Source organism: Callorhinchus milii, unplaced genomic scaffold, assembly GCF_018977255.1.
Source record: "Callorhinchus milii isolate IMCB2004 unplaced genomic scaffold, IMCB_Cmil_1.0 Scaffold18, whole genome shotgun sequence".
In the NCBI taxonomy this organism is placed as follows: domain Eukaryota; kingdom Metazoa; phylum Chordata; class Chondrichthyes; order Chimaeriformes; family Callorhinchidae; genus Callorhinchus; species Callorhinchus milii.
In genome coordinates, this window is record NW_024704759.1 from 4650296 (window position 1) to 4670106 (window position 19811).

At 38.2% G+C, this 19811-nt stretch overlaps 1 protein-coding gene across 1 annotated transcript in view; it reads right to left on the reverse strand.

The window, feature by feature from the left end:
- Positions 1-4019: 4019 nt before the first annotated feature.
- The window catches only part of ntsr1 (neurotensin receptor 1 (high affinity)), an 18111-nt gene continuing 2319 nt past the window's right edge, over positions 4020-19811 (reverse strand). Inside the window, exons 2-4 of the mRNA XM_007885734.1 lie at positions 13592-13793; positions 8008-8098; positions 4020-4292 (exon numbers count right to left, since the gene is read on the reverse strand). Coding sequence (XP_007883925.1) covers positions 4043-4292; positions 8008-8098; positions 13592-13793 — 543 coding nt within the window. The 3' untranslated portion in view covers positions 4020-4042. The remainder of the gene's footprint in view (positions 4293-8007; positions 8099-13591; positions 13794-19811) is intronic.

Here is a 19811-nt window from a genome sequence, read left to right on the forward strand (position 1 = left end):
GGATCATGCCTGGCTTGTTCTTTACAATAGATTACTGGGCTTTATGTTATTGATGATTAAACTTTCTAGTCTGCCATTTGCCTAAGGTCGTTCATTATACAATACTCAAAAATAACTTTAAACATTAAGGATTAAAGATTACAGCGCATGACTATACCATGAATTTAAATGCCTTTTTTTAAAATCAGGAAATAAAATAAATGTTTTACCTCCAGCTGTCCCTTAAAGAGAATCGGATAGAACCTCGTTACCACAGTTTATAACAGATACATATTCTCAATTAACATTTCCTAACTTTTTTTGTAGATTAGAAGCTTGGCTTTTACATTCAAACTAACTATGCTTTGAATATAAAAATCAATAATGCGTATATAACACAGGTAAAGCTTAGGAATTGGCAGCTATCGTTCTTTTGTCGTTGCTGTTTAGTAAACATTTAAACTTCACTTGTTACACACCCAAATAGCAACTGATACAATATTGGTGAATTCACCCTTTTCAGATGTGCTACAGATGCAATTTTATTAGAAATCTTGAATATTATTTGGCAAACTTTATTCAGAGAAAAATAATAAGCTTGAATTGGTCACACATTACAAGGCTGTTTATGGGACACTGCAGTATGCAAATTATCTGCCACATTCACCCACAAAATACACAGTCACTACATTTTATAGTAAATCCTGGGAAGTGCTTTGAGGCATCTTCCTGATGCGAAAGGCACTACAGTACAGAATATTAAATGCAATGATTTTTAATATCGTAGACACCAATATCACCTATCATTATTTTCTCACTGCTCAGAAAGTCTTTGATACTTAAAGGGTCAAATTAAACACTGTTCTACGTAGAGGCAGATTTTCATCATGTACTAGATTGAAATAGTCACCGATAGATACTCTTACAAGTTCACAGTTTCAAACTAATATTACTCTGATCAGATAACTACCAATATGAAAATATTACAGACAATATTTTATCAGACTAAACAGTAGTTATAGTACACAGCAATTAATCTGCTGAATGTTGTCTAACCCACAATGTTTTTTCATCATCAGGTACATTTATTACCTAAATTTGCCGATAAAGAATACTTCTGATCCAATAGCACAAACTCTGGTATAATAAGCATCATTGTTGGATCTCTAATAAAAAGCTCATTTTAAAGTTTGGCGGCTAAAAACCTGAAAATGAATTTGAAAATACAATAGAAATTCACGTGTAACACAATAAAGATTACACACACTGCTTTACAATATATGCTGTGCACGGTTCCCAAAAGCAGGTTTAGAACAATGGTTCACGATGTATCCAAAACAAAATCTACATTAACTACTCAACTTCAGTACAACAACAACAAAATTACATTTGTAGAGCGCCTTTCATGTCGGGAGGATGTCCCAAGGCACTGAACAGTCAGATATCGGGGTACAGTAGCAAAGTCACTGCCATATACAATAGCTTCACAATGTTAACCAAGCAAAGCAGCACAATGATAGAATTTGCACTTACAACAATGCACATCTCTTCAAAAACCATTGCGAGTTCTCAGAATACGTCAGCACAACACTTAGATGTGGTTTAATCATTTGAGACTCTGTCCCCCCCCCATAATCGATAACCATAATCGATGGGAATCTACCTTTAAGTGGATAGAAAGTACATGAACCATATTTACATCTGACATTAGAGCAGGACCCAAAATCGATTAAAAGTTGATCAGACAATAAACACACTTGATGTTTCAAAGTTACGTCTCAGTCCAGTTTGCCCTGTTAAAGCTCAGAAGAGTCAAAAAGATCAACATCTAGTGTACTCCACATTGTTGGAACACAGATATAGAACGTAACATTGATCATATAAGTTTATCAGTATCACCAGTCATTTAGTGTGTAGAGAAGGAAAGGGCTTCAAGTCTGCAGCTGAGTTAAAATGTAAATCTCCCTCCATACCCATCCTTAGCTCTCCCCCACCCAGCTCAGGGTCCCAGTCAACTGTGCGAAGCAATTTGAAACGTCCTACTAATGTTAAAGGTGCTATATAAATGTGACTTGTGCCTAAATTCGCCCACAAAATAAACAGTCAGTTCACTTTACAGTATATCTTGTGAAGTGCTTTGAGTTGTCTTGAAGATGTGATAAGACGCAATATCACATTATTATTATTATTAGTTGTTGTTGGTGTTGTTATCAGCTATTTCAACAGTGTTCTTGCACAAAGAGCAAACCATGAACTGTGGTACTGTGATACACTGATCAGACATACTTCTCACTGGAATCCAAACATATAATGAACTTAAAGAGAGCATCAGCCTACTTCAATTGGTAGCATTCTCGTCTCTGAACTGTAAAATGGGCAGACACACGGCAGATGAGGTTTAATGTGGAGAAATGCGAAGTGATACATTTTGGGAGGCAGAATGAGGAGACGCAATATAAGCTGATGATAGAATCTTAAAGGGGGTGAAGAAATAGAGAGACCTGGGGGTTCATATACGTAAATCTTTGAAGGTGGCAGGACAGGTAGATAAAGCTGTTAAAAAAGCATATGGGATACTCGGCTTTATAAATAGGGCATAGAATACAAAAGTCAGGAAGTTATGATGAACCTTTATAAAACACTGGTTAGGCCTCAGCGAGAGACTGTGTTCAGCTCTGGGCACCACACTTTAGGAAGGATGTCAAGCTTTGGAGAGGGTGTAAAGGAGATTTACCAGTATGGTACCAGGAATGAGGGACTTCAGTTATGAGGAGAGGCGAGAGAAGCCGGGATTATTTTCCTTGGAGCAGAGAAGGTTAAGAGGAGACTTAATAGAAGTTTTCAAAATTATGAAAGGATTGGATAGGGTGAACAAGGAGAAACTATTTCCACTGGCGGGTGGGTCGGTAACCCAAGGACACCGATTTAAAATAGTTGTTAAAAGAAGCAGAGGGGAGGGGAGGAGTAATGTTTTCAAACAGCGAGTTGTTCGGATCTGGAATGCTTTGCTTGAAAGTCAGTTCAGTGGTGGAAGTCAGTTCGATACCAACTTTTAAGAGAGAAGCAGATAATTATTTGGGGAGGACACGTTTGCAGGGCTATGGGCAGAGCGCGAGGGAGTGGAATTGATTTGGATAGCTCTTTTCAAAAAGCCGGCATAGACACGAATGGCCTCCTTCTGTGCTGTATAATTCTATGATTCTATGTTGCTTTACTCTGGTTACTGTAATTTTACAAACTCCTTTGAAATATTGATTTTGAATATTGCTTAGAATATTCGTATTGGTTTGAAATTGAAAGCGATTTGAAATTAAAAAAAGAAAATTGGTTACTCAATCCACGACTGCTGTGCACAATTTGCTGTTGCGTTTTCGCCCACAAAATACACAGTCAATCCACTTTGCAATATATTCTATGAAGCGCTTTGAGATGTCTCGACGACGTGATAAGGCTCTATATCAAATGCAAGGATTATTATTATTATTTCCCCAAACATTCATCACTACACTGGATTATAGCTGCCCTTTTCCCGCTGCACAAACTGCATTGCAGGAATTATAGTCTCGTTTCTTAAACAAATACACCAATGGTTTTCAGAATGTTAGGTAGTGTGCATTTCATAAGCCAAAAAACCCTCCCCCCTACCCCAGGCAAAGAATAGAAGCCAATCTATTGTCTGTTACCAGAGGCCTGATTTGAAGTGGACTCGGAATGTGTCGTGCAAATGCAAAAAATGTAAATGCAAAAATGCAAATGCAAGGATAATTATCATCATTGTGAGAGTAATGAATAGATTTAATGTGGGCTCCTTGTCGTGTCAAAATAAAAAGGCTCTGCCATTTTCTGCACTTTCATCCTAGCTCCCAGCAGTGTAGTGGTGAGTGCTGTAAGCAAGAAGAAGCCATCTGCCTACCTCAATTCTGTGCAGCTCTTCTGTGGAATAACAGGACAAATTTAGATTAGTGACAACATATCGGGAATCGCCAAAAATGAAGCACTAATGCCAATGGTGCCAAGTATTCCTTAACCTTTCATCCCTAAGATGCAATTTTCCTTGAGTTCATTAATATACAGTCTCCTTGGTGATGCTGGAGGAATAATTATGATTGCTGGACAAGCTGTTGGACTTCTTGTTGAGAGGAGGAGCCTTAGACTTTTCCCGCCATCGAAAGCAGAAGTAGCTGAGGATGGAGAGGAAATTCTGCCTGAAGTTTGCAGACACCAGATTGTACAGGACGGGGTTGATTGTGGAGCTGACGTAGAAGAGGACATTTGTCACCATGTAGAAGTAATGATAGAAATTGTACAGATCTCTGGAAAAGGGAAATAAAAAATTATAGATTGCACAGGGGGCACCAAAAGAAGCAGCCAACATACATGTAACAAACATACAGGATGGTACTTTCTTTTGTAAGGCAATATTATCATAGAAACGTCAACCTTCTTGCCCAAGAATCTAGTCAAAACCCAACACCACTAGAATTCCACTACCCACTGCCTTTCAGACAGAGCTGATCCCCTTCTGTTATCTTCTGCGCTGTCTTTGTAAATCTTTGCATCTGGGTGCTGTAAAACAAATTTTCAAATCCGTTTACAAATTCACCCTTTAGCCATGGGGCTTTAAGGCCCCATTGATTGTGTGTGAGCCGAGAGAATTGGGTTAGTCACAGGCCATTTGACCTTGGAGGGCACTGCTATTCTCACGAGACACACACACATGCATTCAGCTTGAAATATACGTCATCCTGAATGTAGTTTCTCCTCCTGAGCCCAGGGGGTGTTGAGCTTCCCATAATGCTTTCTAGAAGCGCTTTGAGACATCTCAAAGATGTGATAAGGTGATATGTCAAATGCAAGGATTAGTATTATTATTATAATGTGGTTTTCTGCCTAATTGGATCCTGTAACAAATCTCTGAGTGCTGATCTCAACCATATGCAACGCAAGACTCGTTTGCATTTATTAATACTTACACTTGGTACAGCACCTTTCACGTCGGGAGGACATCCCAAAGTGCTTCAGACGATGAAATAATAATAATAATAATCCTTGCATTTGATATAAAGCGCTTTTCATGTCTTCTAGATGTCTCAAAGCGCTTCACAGAATATGCTGTAAAGTGAATTAACCGTATATTTGTGGGCGAAATTGTACTGTAAAGTCTAGTGACTGTTTTTTGTGGTGTTAATCTTGTGAAGTGGAGTCCTGTAGCTTAGTGGTTAGAGCACTCACTTCACAATTGAGAGGACCTGGGTTCGATTATAATAATAATAATAAGCCTTACATTTGATATAGCACCTTATCACATCTTTGAAACATTTCAAAGTGCTTCACAGGATATACAATAAAGTGGAATGACTGTATTTTGTGAGTGAAATGCAGCAGCCAATTCGATTCCTGACAGGGCGAAATGTTGGCCAAGTTTCCTTACACCACACCCCTCTGTTTACCTAGTAGGAACCTGGTTGTTAGTCGATTAGTGGATCGCTTTTCTGGAGGTAATAATTCCTTCAAAATAAATTTTTAAATAATTTAGTCACTCAATCCACGACTGCTTTGCGCAATTGGCTGCCTCGTTTTGCCCACACAAAAAATATACAGTCAATTCACAGTATAATCTGTGAAGCGCTTTGAGACATCTCAAGATGTGATAAGCGCTATATCAAAATGCAAGGATTAATCTTGAAGGGAAATCACATTTTTATAAAAAATGAATGTATCTAGTTTTTCCATATGAAGTAGAATATCTGTGAAGATGAGAAAATGTAGTTGAAACTGTAGAAATGTTTAGCATAACATTGGTGATCTATTCTAATTATTGTTCCTTATTGTATTGCACTCTCAAGAGTCTTCTGGAACATCAAACCATGACTTTGCATTAGAAGCTCATTGAGTCTGAATCTAGATTAATGATCGCTGAGTTCTAGGACTATTGTAATTCTCTGTGGTAGGAAGTGTGACCTAATGAGATTAGCATTTTAGTTGTAGCCACTAATGTATGACACACACAAAAAATCACTGGAGTTGAGTGTGTGAATCATATATCAGTAAATAACAAGAGTCATATATGTTGGGATCAATCTATCTCTTAAGAGAACATTGGGAGAGACTTCACAGACTTCTTCATTTATTGGAATATTTGTCAGGCAAGTATCTAATAATAACAATAATAATAATAATTCTTGCTTTTTATGTCTTCAAGATGTCTCAAAGCGCTTCACAGAATATACTGTAAAGTGAACTGACTGTATATTTGTGGGCGAAACGTGGCAGCCAATTGCACACAGTAGTGGATTGAGTGAGCAAGTTATTATTATTTTGTTTTGAAACATTATTATCTCCAGAAAAGTGATCCGCCAATCAACTAATAACCAGGTTCCTACTTACTGCTGGATAAACAGAGGTGTGCGGAGGAAGGAAACTTGCCCAACATTTTGCCCTGCTGGAAATAGAAACCAGGTCTCTTGTTTATGAGGCAAGTGCTCTAACCACTGGGCTACCGGACTCCAATGTCATTGATGAACACAAATGACTCAGTAAAATGTATTTCAGTAAAAATAATCCTTGCATTTGAAGTTATCGAGATGTCTCAAAGCACGTCACAGGATTTTATCCTAAAGCATTGCGAATGTGTATTTGTAGGAGAAAGCAGCAGGCAATTTCTACACAGCAACATCCCACTTTGCAATAAATTCTGTGAGGAGCTTTGGGACATCTGGAGACGAGGTAAGGCGCTATATCAAATGCAAGGATTATTATTATTGCTAAATGCATGGATTATTATATTATTATTGTGAATAATGGATTCCCACCTCCCCCAATAAGTAAGAGCAGCTCAACATTTTAGAGACTCCTTTGTTCTTGTCATTCTTCAGAACTGCACCATTCAGTTCCACTTCACTGCAACCACATCTGAAACATGATGCTATTCAACCCCTATTTAATTCCCCAGCTAACAGCAGCTTATCACGATCAGCCAATTGCTCAGAAAAGATTGGTCTTCATAACCAAGTGAGATTTAAATAATGGATTCATCTGGGGCGCGATCCATCATTGACAGAGTCAGATGTCAAACTCTGGCACAGACTGGAAAATTTAGGTTCATTCACTCACACTTGGCAGCAACTGAGCCGAGCAATAGATTGACGAATGTGTCTAATTATATGAGCAAGCACTCTAGGCAATCTGAACTCATCATTGAAGTTCACTGGGCCTTTTAGAGAGAAACAGTAGGATAGATGGCGCGATGAATTCCTGTTGGTATAACTTCATTTGTGTTCAAGGCATCATTCAACATTTATTTAGGACGTCAGTCTGGCTCAGTCGCCAGTGCTCTCAGCTCTAAGTCAGAAGATTGTGAGGACAAGCTCTATGTCAGGACTTAGAACTCACAACCTAGGCTGATATTCCACTAAAGTGCCGCTCTGGGGAAAGGGTGGGTGGAGGAATACAAGTTGTGATGCGATAATAATCACCAGTGATAACAGAAAATGTGCTTAAAACTCATCATTAAAACCTGTCCTTAATAATAATTCTTGTAGTTAGTATTGTGCCTTATATCTTTGAGACGTCTCAAAGTGCGTCTATACTGTATTAACTGTATAAGTAAATTGACTGTATATTTTGTGGGCGAAACATCCTTAATGGAAGAAGGGTTTTGTCTAAAGATGGTGAAAATTGTGTCCCAGAGTCATCTATTTTTTAGTGGGGTCACCATTATTCTCACTTGCCTCCCAGACACTGATATAAAATCTGGCCATTAATGGATATTGAAATGTCACTGGCACAGCCTATTCTCTGTCTTATTCAGTGTTAAAAATAATAATAATTTGGTCGTTCAATCCATGACTGTTTGTGGGACGCTGCTGTGCGCAATTGACTGCCGCGTTTCGCCCACAAATATACAGTCAATTCACTTTACAGTACATTCTCGACAATGTGATGAGGTATTATACCAAATACAAGGATTATTATTATTAAACATTGCTATCAAATTGCAAGGCCGGTAATTAAATAATAGTCACTCACTCTGTCCAGAGATGCTCGGGAACGTAGCAGAACATGAGCCGACGTGTGTGATAGGGAAGCCAGCAGACCACAAAGGCAATGACAACAGCTCCTGCGGGAAGAAACAAAAACCTTAACTCTTGCTGTTAATTTCTGCCTCTGCCCATGTAGCAAATCAAAATTTAGTTGTTATTAATTTTATTCCGTTATTTTGCTCAAGTCAACTTACTAAGTTTACTGTTCGGTATAAAAGCACAGTATGGCTTGAAATTTTACCTAATCTTAACTTGCAGGACCCTGGACCTTTTTGTTTTAAAATTTTAGACTGCGCAAATTTATGAAGATTTCATAACCTTAGTCTTAATCTAGAAGTCAGTTTTTTTCATATTCTTTTTAAGAACTGCAGAAAACTGTCTTCCAAGCCCTTAGGTTGGGTCTTTGAGCTCATGGTCATGCTGACATGACGTGCTAAAATTATTATTATTGGTAATAATTAATAATCAGTTTACTAATAGCTGAGGAGAGTGCTGCATTGTCTGCCTGTTTAGGTTGATATTAAAGATCCTGTGGCACCATTTGAAAAGAGAAGGGAGTTTCTCCTGGCCAATAATCCCTCAGCTAAAATGAGTTCAATCACTTCATGGCTGTTTGTGGGAGGTTGCTACGTGCAAATTGGCTGCTTACAAATACAGTTAGTTTGCCGTAAATTTGGTGATGCGCTTGAGATATTTTGATGATGCAATAAGGTGCTATATCGAATGCAAGGATTATTATTAGTAGTAGTAATTAGTAGTAGTTAGCTCCTGGTAGCTTTCTGACATGCCTGCCCCCATGTAAAGTCCTGAAATAAACAAGCTGGCAATTTGGTGTTCATTAGTTTTAAGAGATGTTTAGTGCCATTACCATCTGGCCACTCTGATCTCAATCTCTGTTGTTGAATGAAACATGAAGATTCCAATTTCTCCCGCACTAGTACACATAAGTGAATTACTGAAGCTCATTACCAAAGGTTAATATAGTTTAAATAGATACAATGCCTTTGTTTCCATGTTTTCACTGACACTGCATTGAGAAAGCAAAGGTTTTATATATCAACAAAAGTGCCACAAAAGTGTTCCAAACGCAATTTTTCTGTTATAATTGTAATTTTCGCTTGAGGTGCACGGCACAGTGAGATGTCAGAGTTCTGCAACCAGAATAAAAGTGGAGCTCGTATTTGCCAGGCGAAAGTCTCTCTCTCTCTACCTGCAACACTCTAAGATAAAATAAATTTAACCTTTTTACTCCCACATTGCTGTGAGACTTCAGAACTATTCAGAAATCAATACAAATTGGCAATCTTTCAGGCGAAGCCTTGGTGTAACTTCAGGCCTGGAGCGCTATGATTTTATGCTTCACTCTTATTTTCTTTTACAATTCTTCTTCTTGCTATCTCACACCTCTGCATTTCCGGTAAAGTTTGGGTGGAACAATCACAAACAACAAGAAATTACATTTGCACAGTGCCTTTCACATCGGGAGGAAGTCCCAAAGCACTGGATAGTCAGGGATTTGGACCAGAGCAGGGGTTTGGGATCAGTAGGGGTGAAGGGCAGGGAGGATAGGGATAGGAGGGTGACCGAAGGCGCGTTCAAAGTGGTATCGTCTTGGAGTATTTAAAAACATAGGCAAATCCCTGTTACGTTGAGCAAAGATCTGAAGCACTGTAACCCTTAATAATTGGAGCTTAAGAACCTTATGATAGAGAGTAAATAGCAAATTCTTACCCTCTTGAGCACAACAATCTGACTCCGTTTCAGATTTAAATTACCATCATATGTAGTTTCAATCAGGAAAAAGACATTCAGAGGCAAACTCAGACACTTCAAACCATTTTGACTTGCCTGAAGTGAAACCTCAATAGCAATCCACAGCGGATCTGTTTTCAGACACAGTCAAAGCGAATCCTCAGGTCTCAAAAACTTCAACTACGAATTCCACACTTCCCTTATTGCATTTACAGCTGATAAACCCCAAAACTACAGAAATAATAGGGCATCCCACGGCTGGAATAGAGCATTTGAAAACCTCCAATTTTAATTCACTTTGGACTTAGATCAAGTCAGTACGAGAAGAGGATGATTGTGTTATAACATGCTCCGCTTCTCATCACAAATAAACATGGCTAAAATAAGAACTACCAAAATCTGCATAGATCGTCCAAACAATGGTGCGTTGCCATCGAATTAAAAACAATGAGAATATATATACATATTTATGCATACCATACATAATGTTTTATTACTTCATTTCACAACTCATTTAAGTCTTGTGTCAAAGCTATCATATCCCTGTAGCATAGAATTGAGATTGATATAACAGCCCACGGATGACTAACACACCAATGGAAGGAATATCTCCTGCAGGCACCGGGGTAGTGAACAATTCTAATGGATCTGGCAGCTTGAAAGGTCCTCTGGTTTTGTCTTGCATTAATTTTTGTCCTTTCGTGATACTCTTTGTTTTTATTCAAAAAGTTCTTTCAAGATTGCTGTACATTAGAGTTAAAAGAGGGCATTTTCAGTCTTAATTTGAAGGATAGGATTGGAATCATCAGCTTGTACTCAAAGATAACATTCGGAAGCACTGAATGGGAAATGACTAGGACTTTCACTTGAACGCCACCTAATTTCTTAGGCTAATTGCAGTAAGCTCACCCTTAAAGCTTTGATTAGCGCAAAATACTGAACTTCGCATTGATTTGAGTGTTTCCCATTTGCTGACCTCGGACTAATTAACAGATTCCATCCACAATGGTTCAGACTTAAATTTACTCTTCAAAGTAAAGATCCTTGCTATACAGATACGCTCAACAGAAACATGCATCAATTAACAAAAAGCGCAAGAACACACGGAGAGGATGGAATATGCAGGTCTGAGTTAGCTGAGCAGAGGGGGCGATCTGAGGAATGGGGTAGGATAGATCATGGAATATAATAATAGTCCTAGCATATGATATAGTGCCTTATCACGTCATTGAGACATCTCAAAGTGCTTCACAGAACATATTGTAAAGTGGATTGATTGGGAATTAAACGTGGCAGCCAAGTGCACACAGCAGTGTCCCACAAACAGTCATCGATTGAGTGACCCCATTTTTTTTGAGGGATTATTACCCCAGGAAATCGATCTGCCAATCGATTAACAACCGGGTTCCAACCTATTGCTAGGTAAATAGAGGCGTGTGAAGTAAGGAAACTTGCTTAAAGGTTTCGCCCTGCCCGTGAAACAAACCCGAGTCCTCTTGCTTGTGCGGCGAGTGCTCTAACCACAAAGCTATAGGACTCCACAGTAATATTTCGAGCAATAAATAATTTTCTTCTTCTCCTCAGGCACACAGTTAAATAATTATTGTAGGGCTCTTAACGTTTATGGCTTTGCAATGCATATACTGAGTAATTTGTGAACAAATGCGATGCACAAGCTTTTTAGCCTGGATTTGTTAAAAGAGAAATCATTGGTGTTTTGGAGAGAGAAAGTGGCTAGAAATGTGAATTATGTTTCCTTAGAATTAATTTGTAAAGAGAGCGAAACAATTGCTCCAGCAAAATAGCCTCTTGTTATGAGTCTAAATCCATCTCAAGAGCAATGCAATTGTTTTTGATAACCTTCTGTAAATGATTAATAATAATAATTCTTATATTTTATATAATGCCTTTCATGTCGGGAGGACCCCTCAAAGGGCTATATTATTATTGTTGTTTACTTTGTTCTAAAAGCTAGAGCCTAGGATTCATACAAAGAAAAAGCACGAAACATTGCAATAGCAACAAGTACAAAACTCATACCGATCTCAACTCAGAATCCGTGTAATTTATAGGAAGATATTACAAGGGTTTAAGTGAATCATTTTTAAGCCTTGCCGGATTCAATTCCCTTGATCTTGAGATAGCCGTCAGGCAGCAGATTGATTTGAGGCTAATAACAGAATCAAATTGGTTGCATTAATATTCATGGAATAAATCCATCCTATTTTAAATTCTTCAGTGTTTTGACATACGGTTTATATGTACACTTGTTTCACGCTGGGACCAGCAGCCACACAATAAATATACAGTCGGACCATTTGTTTGTTAAGGCAATCTCCATTTGCCTGGCAAAATACAGGTTTATCTTTGTGTCGTTACTAATCGAAATTCGAACTTACCCTGCCAATGTGTGCTCAGCATTTACAATACAATACGGTACAGTTTACATTTATATAGTGCTTTTCATGTTGGGAGGACATCTCAAAGTGTACGGATTTACATCAAATGTTTGCAAAATATAAGATGCTTAAGTTGTAATACCATTTCAATATTTTGCTGGCAAGATATTTTTCATATTTGGAAGAGCGGTTCATAAGGAAGACAGACCTTTGGCACATTTAATCTTGTCCCTCCAGAATACCCCCCACACTGCCCTCCCATCACAACATTGAGTGTTTTTTAATAATAATAATAATAATAATAAGTCCAGTGTCGTGGCCTTAGCCACCCTTCCTGGTAACCTTGCACCAGTTGTTAATTACCCTTTGGGGGAAAAAATATCAAATTGTCTTTTGCAACTCTAATCCCATGTCCTCTTGTTCTGCTGTCTCAGGGCCTTCTAAAGTATTGTTCTGGGTTTACTTTCTCAAACCCATTTAACATCTTGTACACCTCTATCAAGTCCGCTTTGGGACGTGTACTGCCTGTGACCACCTTGCTTCATTCCTATTCTCATTATGAAGCCTAAAACAATGAGATAATCCCCCTCTGCAGCCAGCCATTTAGCCCCCAAACAACTATAACCCTCTCACCCCTTTCCATGACCTCCTGCAAGGTTATCAGGCAAGCACACTCAGCTATGAAAACACAAACCACAGCTTTCTGAGGTGTTATTGATTTCTCTTTTTATCTCTTTTATCAAAGAGTAGAACTCTGCTTGTCATCTGAATGAAATCCCTGCCCTGATGATTGCCTCTGGATTTAGATATAATACTGCTTTTCAATTTGATCCCAATGATAAACCTGCAATATTATTAGCAAAAGCATGTTACAGACAGGTGAATTGGAACACACACAGTCGCTGTTCCTCAGTATTTTTACACAACACGTTTTATAAAGCCATGTTTTGGCGTATTCCTTTTGTTCTCCGTGTTTTTCTATCAAAATTATCAAAATTATGTATCAAAATTTTTTACACTGTGAGCTATAGCCACCAATGTAATTCTTTCCAAAGAAATACAATACACACCTCAATGGATGTAAATTTGTTCTGTCTGAGTGGTCGAGCCGTCAGCCACAAAGTGCCTAAAGTCTGGAATTTCCCACTTCAAATGCTTCACCACATGCCTTCTCTATCCTTAAGTCCCACCTGAAAACTTACCTTTTTGACTGTGTCTATGTGTCACCTCCCCCTTCTTCCTTGCTGTACAGTACGGCGCTTTCCTATGTGAAGGGCGCTATATAAATGCAAGTTGTTTTTGTTGTCTCTACTGACCACGTAACTGATTGGTATATCAGCATCTTTGCTTCAGTGCCGACCGACACACACAAACCAAACACACACGCACACACACACTATCCATACAGTTGTTACATACTGAGAACTTTGACTCCGTGTTGGAGGGACTGGATGCGGCTTGGCTCCACAGAGATGCTGAGCATGGTTTGTTGTCCTCCGATGGTGCAGACTCGGCTGTCCTGAGCAGCTTGCTTGAACATCGCTATCAGTTGATTGGCGATGATTGTGTTCAAGACTGAAATTACAACCATCGGTAAAACGAAGGAGAGAAATGCATTCACCTGCAAGTACAGAGGAATGGAGATAAGTTACTACCAGCACAGGTAATAATAATCATTATTATTGTGGAATCATTAATCTGTGGAGTCCTGTAGCTCAGTGGTTAGAGCACTCGCTTTGCAAGCGAGAGACCTGAGTTCAATTCCAGGCAGGGCGAAACCTTGGGCAAGTTTCCTTACTCCACACGCCTAATAATAATCCCTCCAAAAAACCCCAAAACAATAATAAATTGGTCATTTTCAATCTACGACTGTTTGTGGGACATTGCTGTGCGCAATTGGCTGCCGCGTTCGCCCACAAATATACAGTCAATTCACTTTACAGTGTGTTTTGTGAAGCGCTTTGGGACGTCCTCCCGACGTGAAAAGCGCTATATCAAATGCAAGGATTATTATTATTATTATTATTAATAATCCTTGCGTTTCATATTGTACCTTATCACAATGTCCCAACGTCACAGCGACTCAAAGCGCTTGGCAGGATTTACTGCAAAGGGCAGTGACTGTGGACTAGAAGACATAGAAGCTAGGCAACAGGTTAATTCATAACAAATTGCCCTCAGGGATTTTTTTTGGTGCTATGTTTTGGCCGGGGATACAGCAACAACCTGTTTCAGTCGTTAATTACCCTCCGGGTAAAGAAAAAACATTCTGGTGTCTGCCCTAAAATTGCCCTTTGCAACTCTAATGCTACGTCCTCTTGTTCTACTGTCTTGGTGCATCGTAAAATAATAATAGTATTATTATTATTACTGTCTTGGTGCATCGTAAAGTATTGTTCGGGTTTTCCTTTTTGAATCCCACTTAAAATGTTAAGTATCTCTATAAGCTGATTTGTGTTCCACTCAGATGCTTAAAAATGAATCGCCCAAGAACCCTTAAGAGTTTTTTTTTAATGTTAATATAGAGCCGGGCATCTGTAATTATTGTTTTTGTGCTAGACAACCACGGAAAGGATTTTGTTTCTGCAGCACTAATAAAAGTCACCAAAAAAAAGCATTGCTGTAAGAATCTGAAGAAATAAAGCCACATGACCACAATGAACAGTTCTTCACATCCATGGCAACATCAGAATATGTAAAATATCTCATCAATCAATGATAGGGAATAGTATCCTTCTGATTTTTTCAGCAAGCAAACTCATTCTGTGAGCCAACTGGCACCTATTAAGTGAAGTATAGTAAAGAGGCAATTTAAATTGCTGTGTCCGCTCACAATGATACTATCCTTTCCCCCTTACGCCTTGGTGACTTTCATTGTAGACCCTTGAACCTTGTTCACAGATGTGATGGAACTGATGATAATACAGAATGTACAATTCACGCACTTAGTTTGAAACAGAAATATTCCCTCAATTCAGAGGCCAAATTATTGAACCTAAGCTTTGCAAAGTTACGGAACAGCATTTTCCTGGATTACATTTATGGTGATGTGAACGGAAGCAAATGTAAAAAAAAATCCAATTTCACTCAACATTGAACTTATGCGTTGAGAAATTCCTACCACATTTGTGAGGGCTACCAAAGTTTTACTGATGAGTATTTCCATTGGATACAATCTTGTGGGGTTTGAACTGCCCTGTCCTTTTGTGTGTATTCCTTTTTGATACAATACATAATTATTTTACTGTGGTGATTTATTATGCATGTTGCCCATCAAATTCAGGTCTTGATGAAATTTAGAAACTCAAAATAAATTACGGGCAGAGAGGAAGGAGAATAAGAGAGTCTGGCTCAGGCAGTCCTAAGGTTGTGAATTCGAGCCCCATGTTGAGTCCTTGAGATCCTAATCTAGGTTGACATTGTGTTGCAGTGCTGGGGGAGGCTTGCATCGCTGGAGGTGCCATCCTTTGGATGAGTCCAAGGTACTATCTGCCTATTCAAGCAGACGTTAAAGATGTCAAGGCACTATTTGAAAAGAGTAGAGATTTTCTCTCAGTGTCCTGGACAATAAACCCACTATTACAACCCATCATTCACTTTATAATTGTTTGTGGAAAATTGCTGTGCACAAACTGGCTGTTGCTTTCACCGACAAAATATACAGTCCCACCACAGTAAATGCTATGAGATGCTTTGAGACGTACTGACAATTTAATAAAGTGCTTTATCAAATGTAAGGATTATTATTATTAGAAGGAAATCTGAACTGAAAGGTGTAGAGAGAACACATAAACATACAGGGGAAACTACAAAGACAAGAATATCAGCTGTCAACAACGTTTTGATAACTAGCAAAATCATAGTTGTACAGTAGTATATTCAATGCAATATTCTATGCACTGAATTAAATCCAGTCTCCTTAATTAATATGATCACATGTTTTTCCCAACAAAGCCATATTTCAAAAAGATTTTGTAACAAAATACCCCCATAGAATCATTTGGTAAAAGTATGCCCTGTAGCAATGAGCATAAAAGCAAATCAACTGCGGCAGTTCAGTAAAAACTTGTGTAATTACCTTTAATTACTTTAATTTGAGGTGTAAAAAAATTATGCATCAAGTCATCATATCCAAGGAATTTAAAATTTGCAAGTCTGATTGGAATATATTCACAGGCCATGTGTTTTTTTGTCTATAGTAATTTTGATGTTCATGAAACATTAAACCCTTGTAATCTTGTCCATTGTTAACTGTTAATGAACTAGTAGCAATATTCACTTGCTCGCTTCTAACACCACAAATTTTCTGTTGTAATATTATTTGCAAGTGTTTGCTAATGATAACATTTTGCAATGTGTGATTCACGTAATGTTCAAGAACATCGAAGACATTAGTTGATATATGAATTGCAACCTATATTAAGCCAACAATAGATTGCACATATTAATGAAAACCTCAAGAATCAGAAAAGGACTGCAGTGCAGGACACGAATCCTGTATTTAATTTTCCACAACTTTCGTAGTTACATTTATCACCCAGCCTTTCCAGTTAGGAAACAGAGATAGCCAGCAAATACCACATTGCCCACATCAGTGAATATGTTTTGCTTCATTCCAACTATTTTCTGGGCAGTTTATCACATTCACATAACCTTTGCCAACAAATAAACAGTCGGTGCACTTTACAGTAAAACTCTGCGGTGTGCTTTGACATGGCTCAATATGATACGGTGCTAAATTAAATGGAAGGATTATTTGTAATATTTATTTTGTCTCGAAGCCTAACTTAGAAACTTGCAGCTGTGTTTGGGGATGGCTTAATGCAGGGACCTAATGCACTACAAACACACAAAATCCTTTTGGCTAATACCTTGTATCTGCTGAAAGGCATGGGAATTTAGTTGTATTGATGCTGTTCATTGCCATTGAGTGCTTCAGATTAAATTACATTTCTGATAATCTTCCAGTGATCCAACAACTTGTATTGATCTAACAAACAGTTTTGACAGTTTTGACACTGGTATCTGCAAATCTTTGGACAGAAAACAGAGCTATTTTCCTGTTCTAAGTCGCGGTACATAACGAAGCATTTCACAGAGACAATATGGAGCACTGGGCTGGGAAGATGAGAAGAATTTTGACCAAAGGCATGATCAAAGAGATATTTTTTAAGAGGGTTTTGAAGACAGGGAGAGAAGGAGCAAAGTGAAGGGATCCTGATAATGTTGGCGTTTATTGAATGAGCTAAATGACGTTCAAGAACAATTCATTTACTTATGTTATTTATTATAATCTTAAAAATTGAGATCATTATCCTAAATTACTAATAGTATTTTTAAAATTCTAACATTGAAAGGATAAAACCTTGCATTTACCTTCAGTTTTCCTTCTTATATCTATTGGGAGAGGAAAGCCTTCCAAACCAGAGGTGACGTTTGCCCCAAACTTTACACAACATTGTGCCTGAACATATTAATATTAATAATAATAATCCTTGCATTTGATATAGTGCCTTATCACATCATTGAGATGTCTCAAAGTGCTTCACAGAATATACTGTAAAATTAATTGACTGTACTTTGTAGGTGAAACGCAGCAGCCAAATGCACACAGCAGTGTCCCACAAACAGACGTGGATTGAGTGACCAAATTATAATTTTTTTTGGAGGGATTATTCAGTGGTTAGAGCACTCGCTTTGCAAGCGAGAGACCTGAGTTCAATTCCAGGCAGGGTGAAACCTTGGGCAAGTTTCCTTACTCCACACAGAGCCTAATAATAATCCATCCAAAACCAAAAACAATAATAAATTGGTCATTTTCAATCTACGACTGTTTGTGGGACATTGCTGTGCACAATTGGCTGCTGCGTTCGCCCACAAATATACAGTCAATTCACTTTACAGTGTGTTCTGTGAAGCGCTTTGGGACGTCCTCCCCACGTGAAAAGCGCTATATCAAATGCAAGGATTATTATTATTATTAACCCCAGAAAGCGATCAGCCAAGCGACTCACAGGGTTCTTACTTAATGCTAGGTAAAAGAGGAGTGTGGAATAAGGAAACTTGCCTAAGGTTTGACTCCAATCGAACCCGGGTCCTCTCGCTTGCGAGGCAAGGGCACTAACTACTATGCTACGGGACTCCAAATATTTGTTTGACCGTAGAAGCAGAGCAGCATCTCCAATGTAACTGAATAATTACCATTCCACGATCTATCATTAAAATACCTGCATTCATTCCAATCAGTCAATGTGCCACTCAAGTGCAGATTTCATTATTCCACAAAACTTTAAGGAGAATGGCACATGTCCTCTCTTCGAATTTCCACCTGGGGGAATCTGTCAACTGGAAAATGTCAACTGGATTGGGTTAGTATGTTAAACTTAGAATTATATTTCCCCATTAGAGAATCACTTTACTATGTCTCTGCTTTCATTTCATGAAAATAAATTGCCTGCCTCTCTGATCTGAAAAGATACTTTCAAATTCAGCTTCGTATATGACTCAAGCATTGCTAATCTTTAAAGTAATTAAAACCTGAGGGTTTCAAATTAAAAAAAATTCCACCATCCAATGGGATCTTAATTGCCGCTTATGTTTGTTTAACCTTCAGACTGATAGCAAGAACAGGGAAATGAATGTAATCCTAGGTCAACTCATTGATTAAACTGACAGCTCACAGTATTATAATAATAATAATATTAATAATAATAATAATGAGATGTCCCGATGGGGGCTTGAACCCACAATTCTACCAATCAATCCAGGTCGGCTCACTTAATGTTGAAACAAATACCGACAGTTGGAATTGCTCCCGAGATGTTTAAAACGCAAAACCCTTTTCTCTGGAAGAAAATCAATTTCTTGGCATTTTATATAATACACAAAACGTTTCCAGTTGGTATGTAATCGAGACCGCTCCACGAGGAAAGAGCAACTTCCATTGTATCCAGTTGCATCTGGTGTAAAACACAGAAATCAATCCTTGAGAAATCAGTGCATTTCTATACTGAATCTGAGACGCTTGGTAAAATCAAATCAATTATTATTACTGAATCTCAGTATTGTTAAAAATGAGCAGATTTCGTTTGATATAATAGGGTTTAATACTGTGATCACGAGCAAGTCTCCTTAAGAATAAAATTGATTGGGGTCTCTTACCACTAACAAGGAGTACATTAGGTGTTAGTGGGACATTGCTGTGTGCAAATTGGCTGTCACATTTGCCTATAAATACACAGTACTTTGAGTGCTTTGAGATGTCCTCCAAATGTGGAAGGCGCCATATCAAATATAAAGATTAATATTATTATCACATCTACTGCTTGAATTCTTGTCCGAGAACCAAAGAGAAGCCAAGTTCACGCAAAACCACATGAAGCACACAATACAAAGGGTTTAGATTGGGAGCTCCAGATATGGAAGCGCTCCAAGATGCTATCCCGCATGAAGGGTCCTATATAAATGCAACTTGTTGTTGTTGTTGTTGAGCCAATACTGAGAACAATCTCAATCCAGAAGGATAATTTACTTAAAATAGGAATGGAACCACAAATTAAGTTTTCCTTAATACATAATTTAAATGAATTTTACATCAAGTCTCTTTAAATAATGCCATCTGGTGGTAAATGTGTGATCA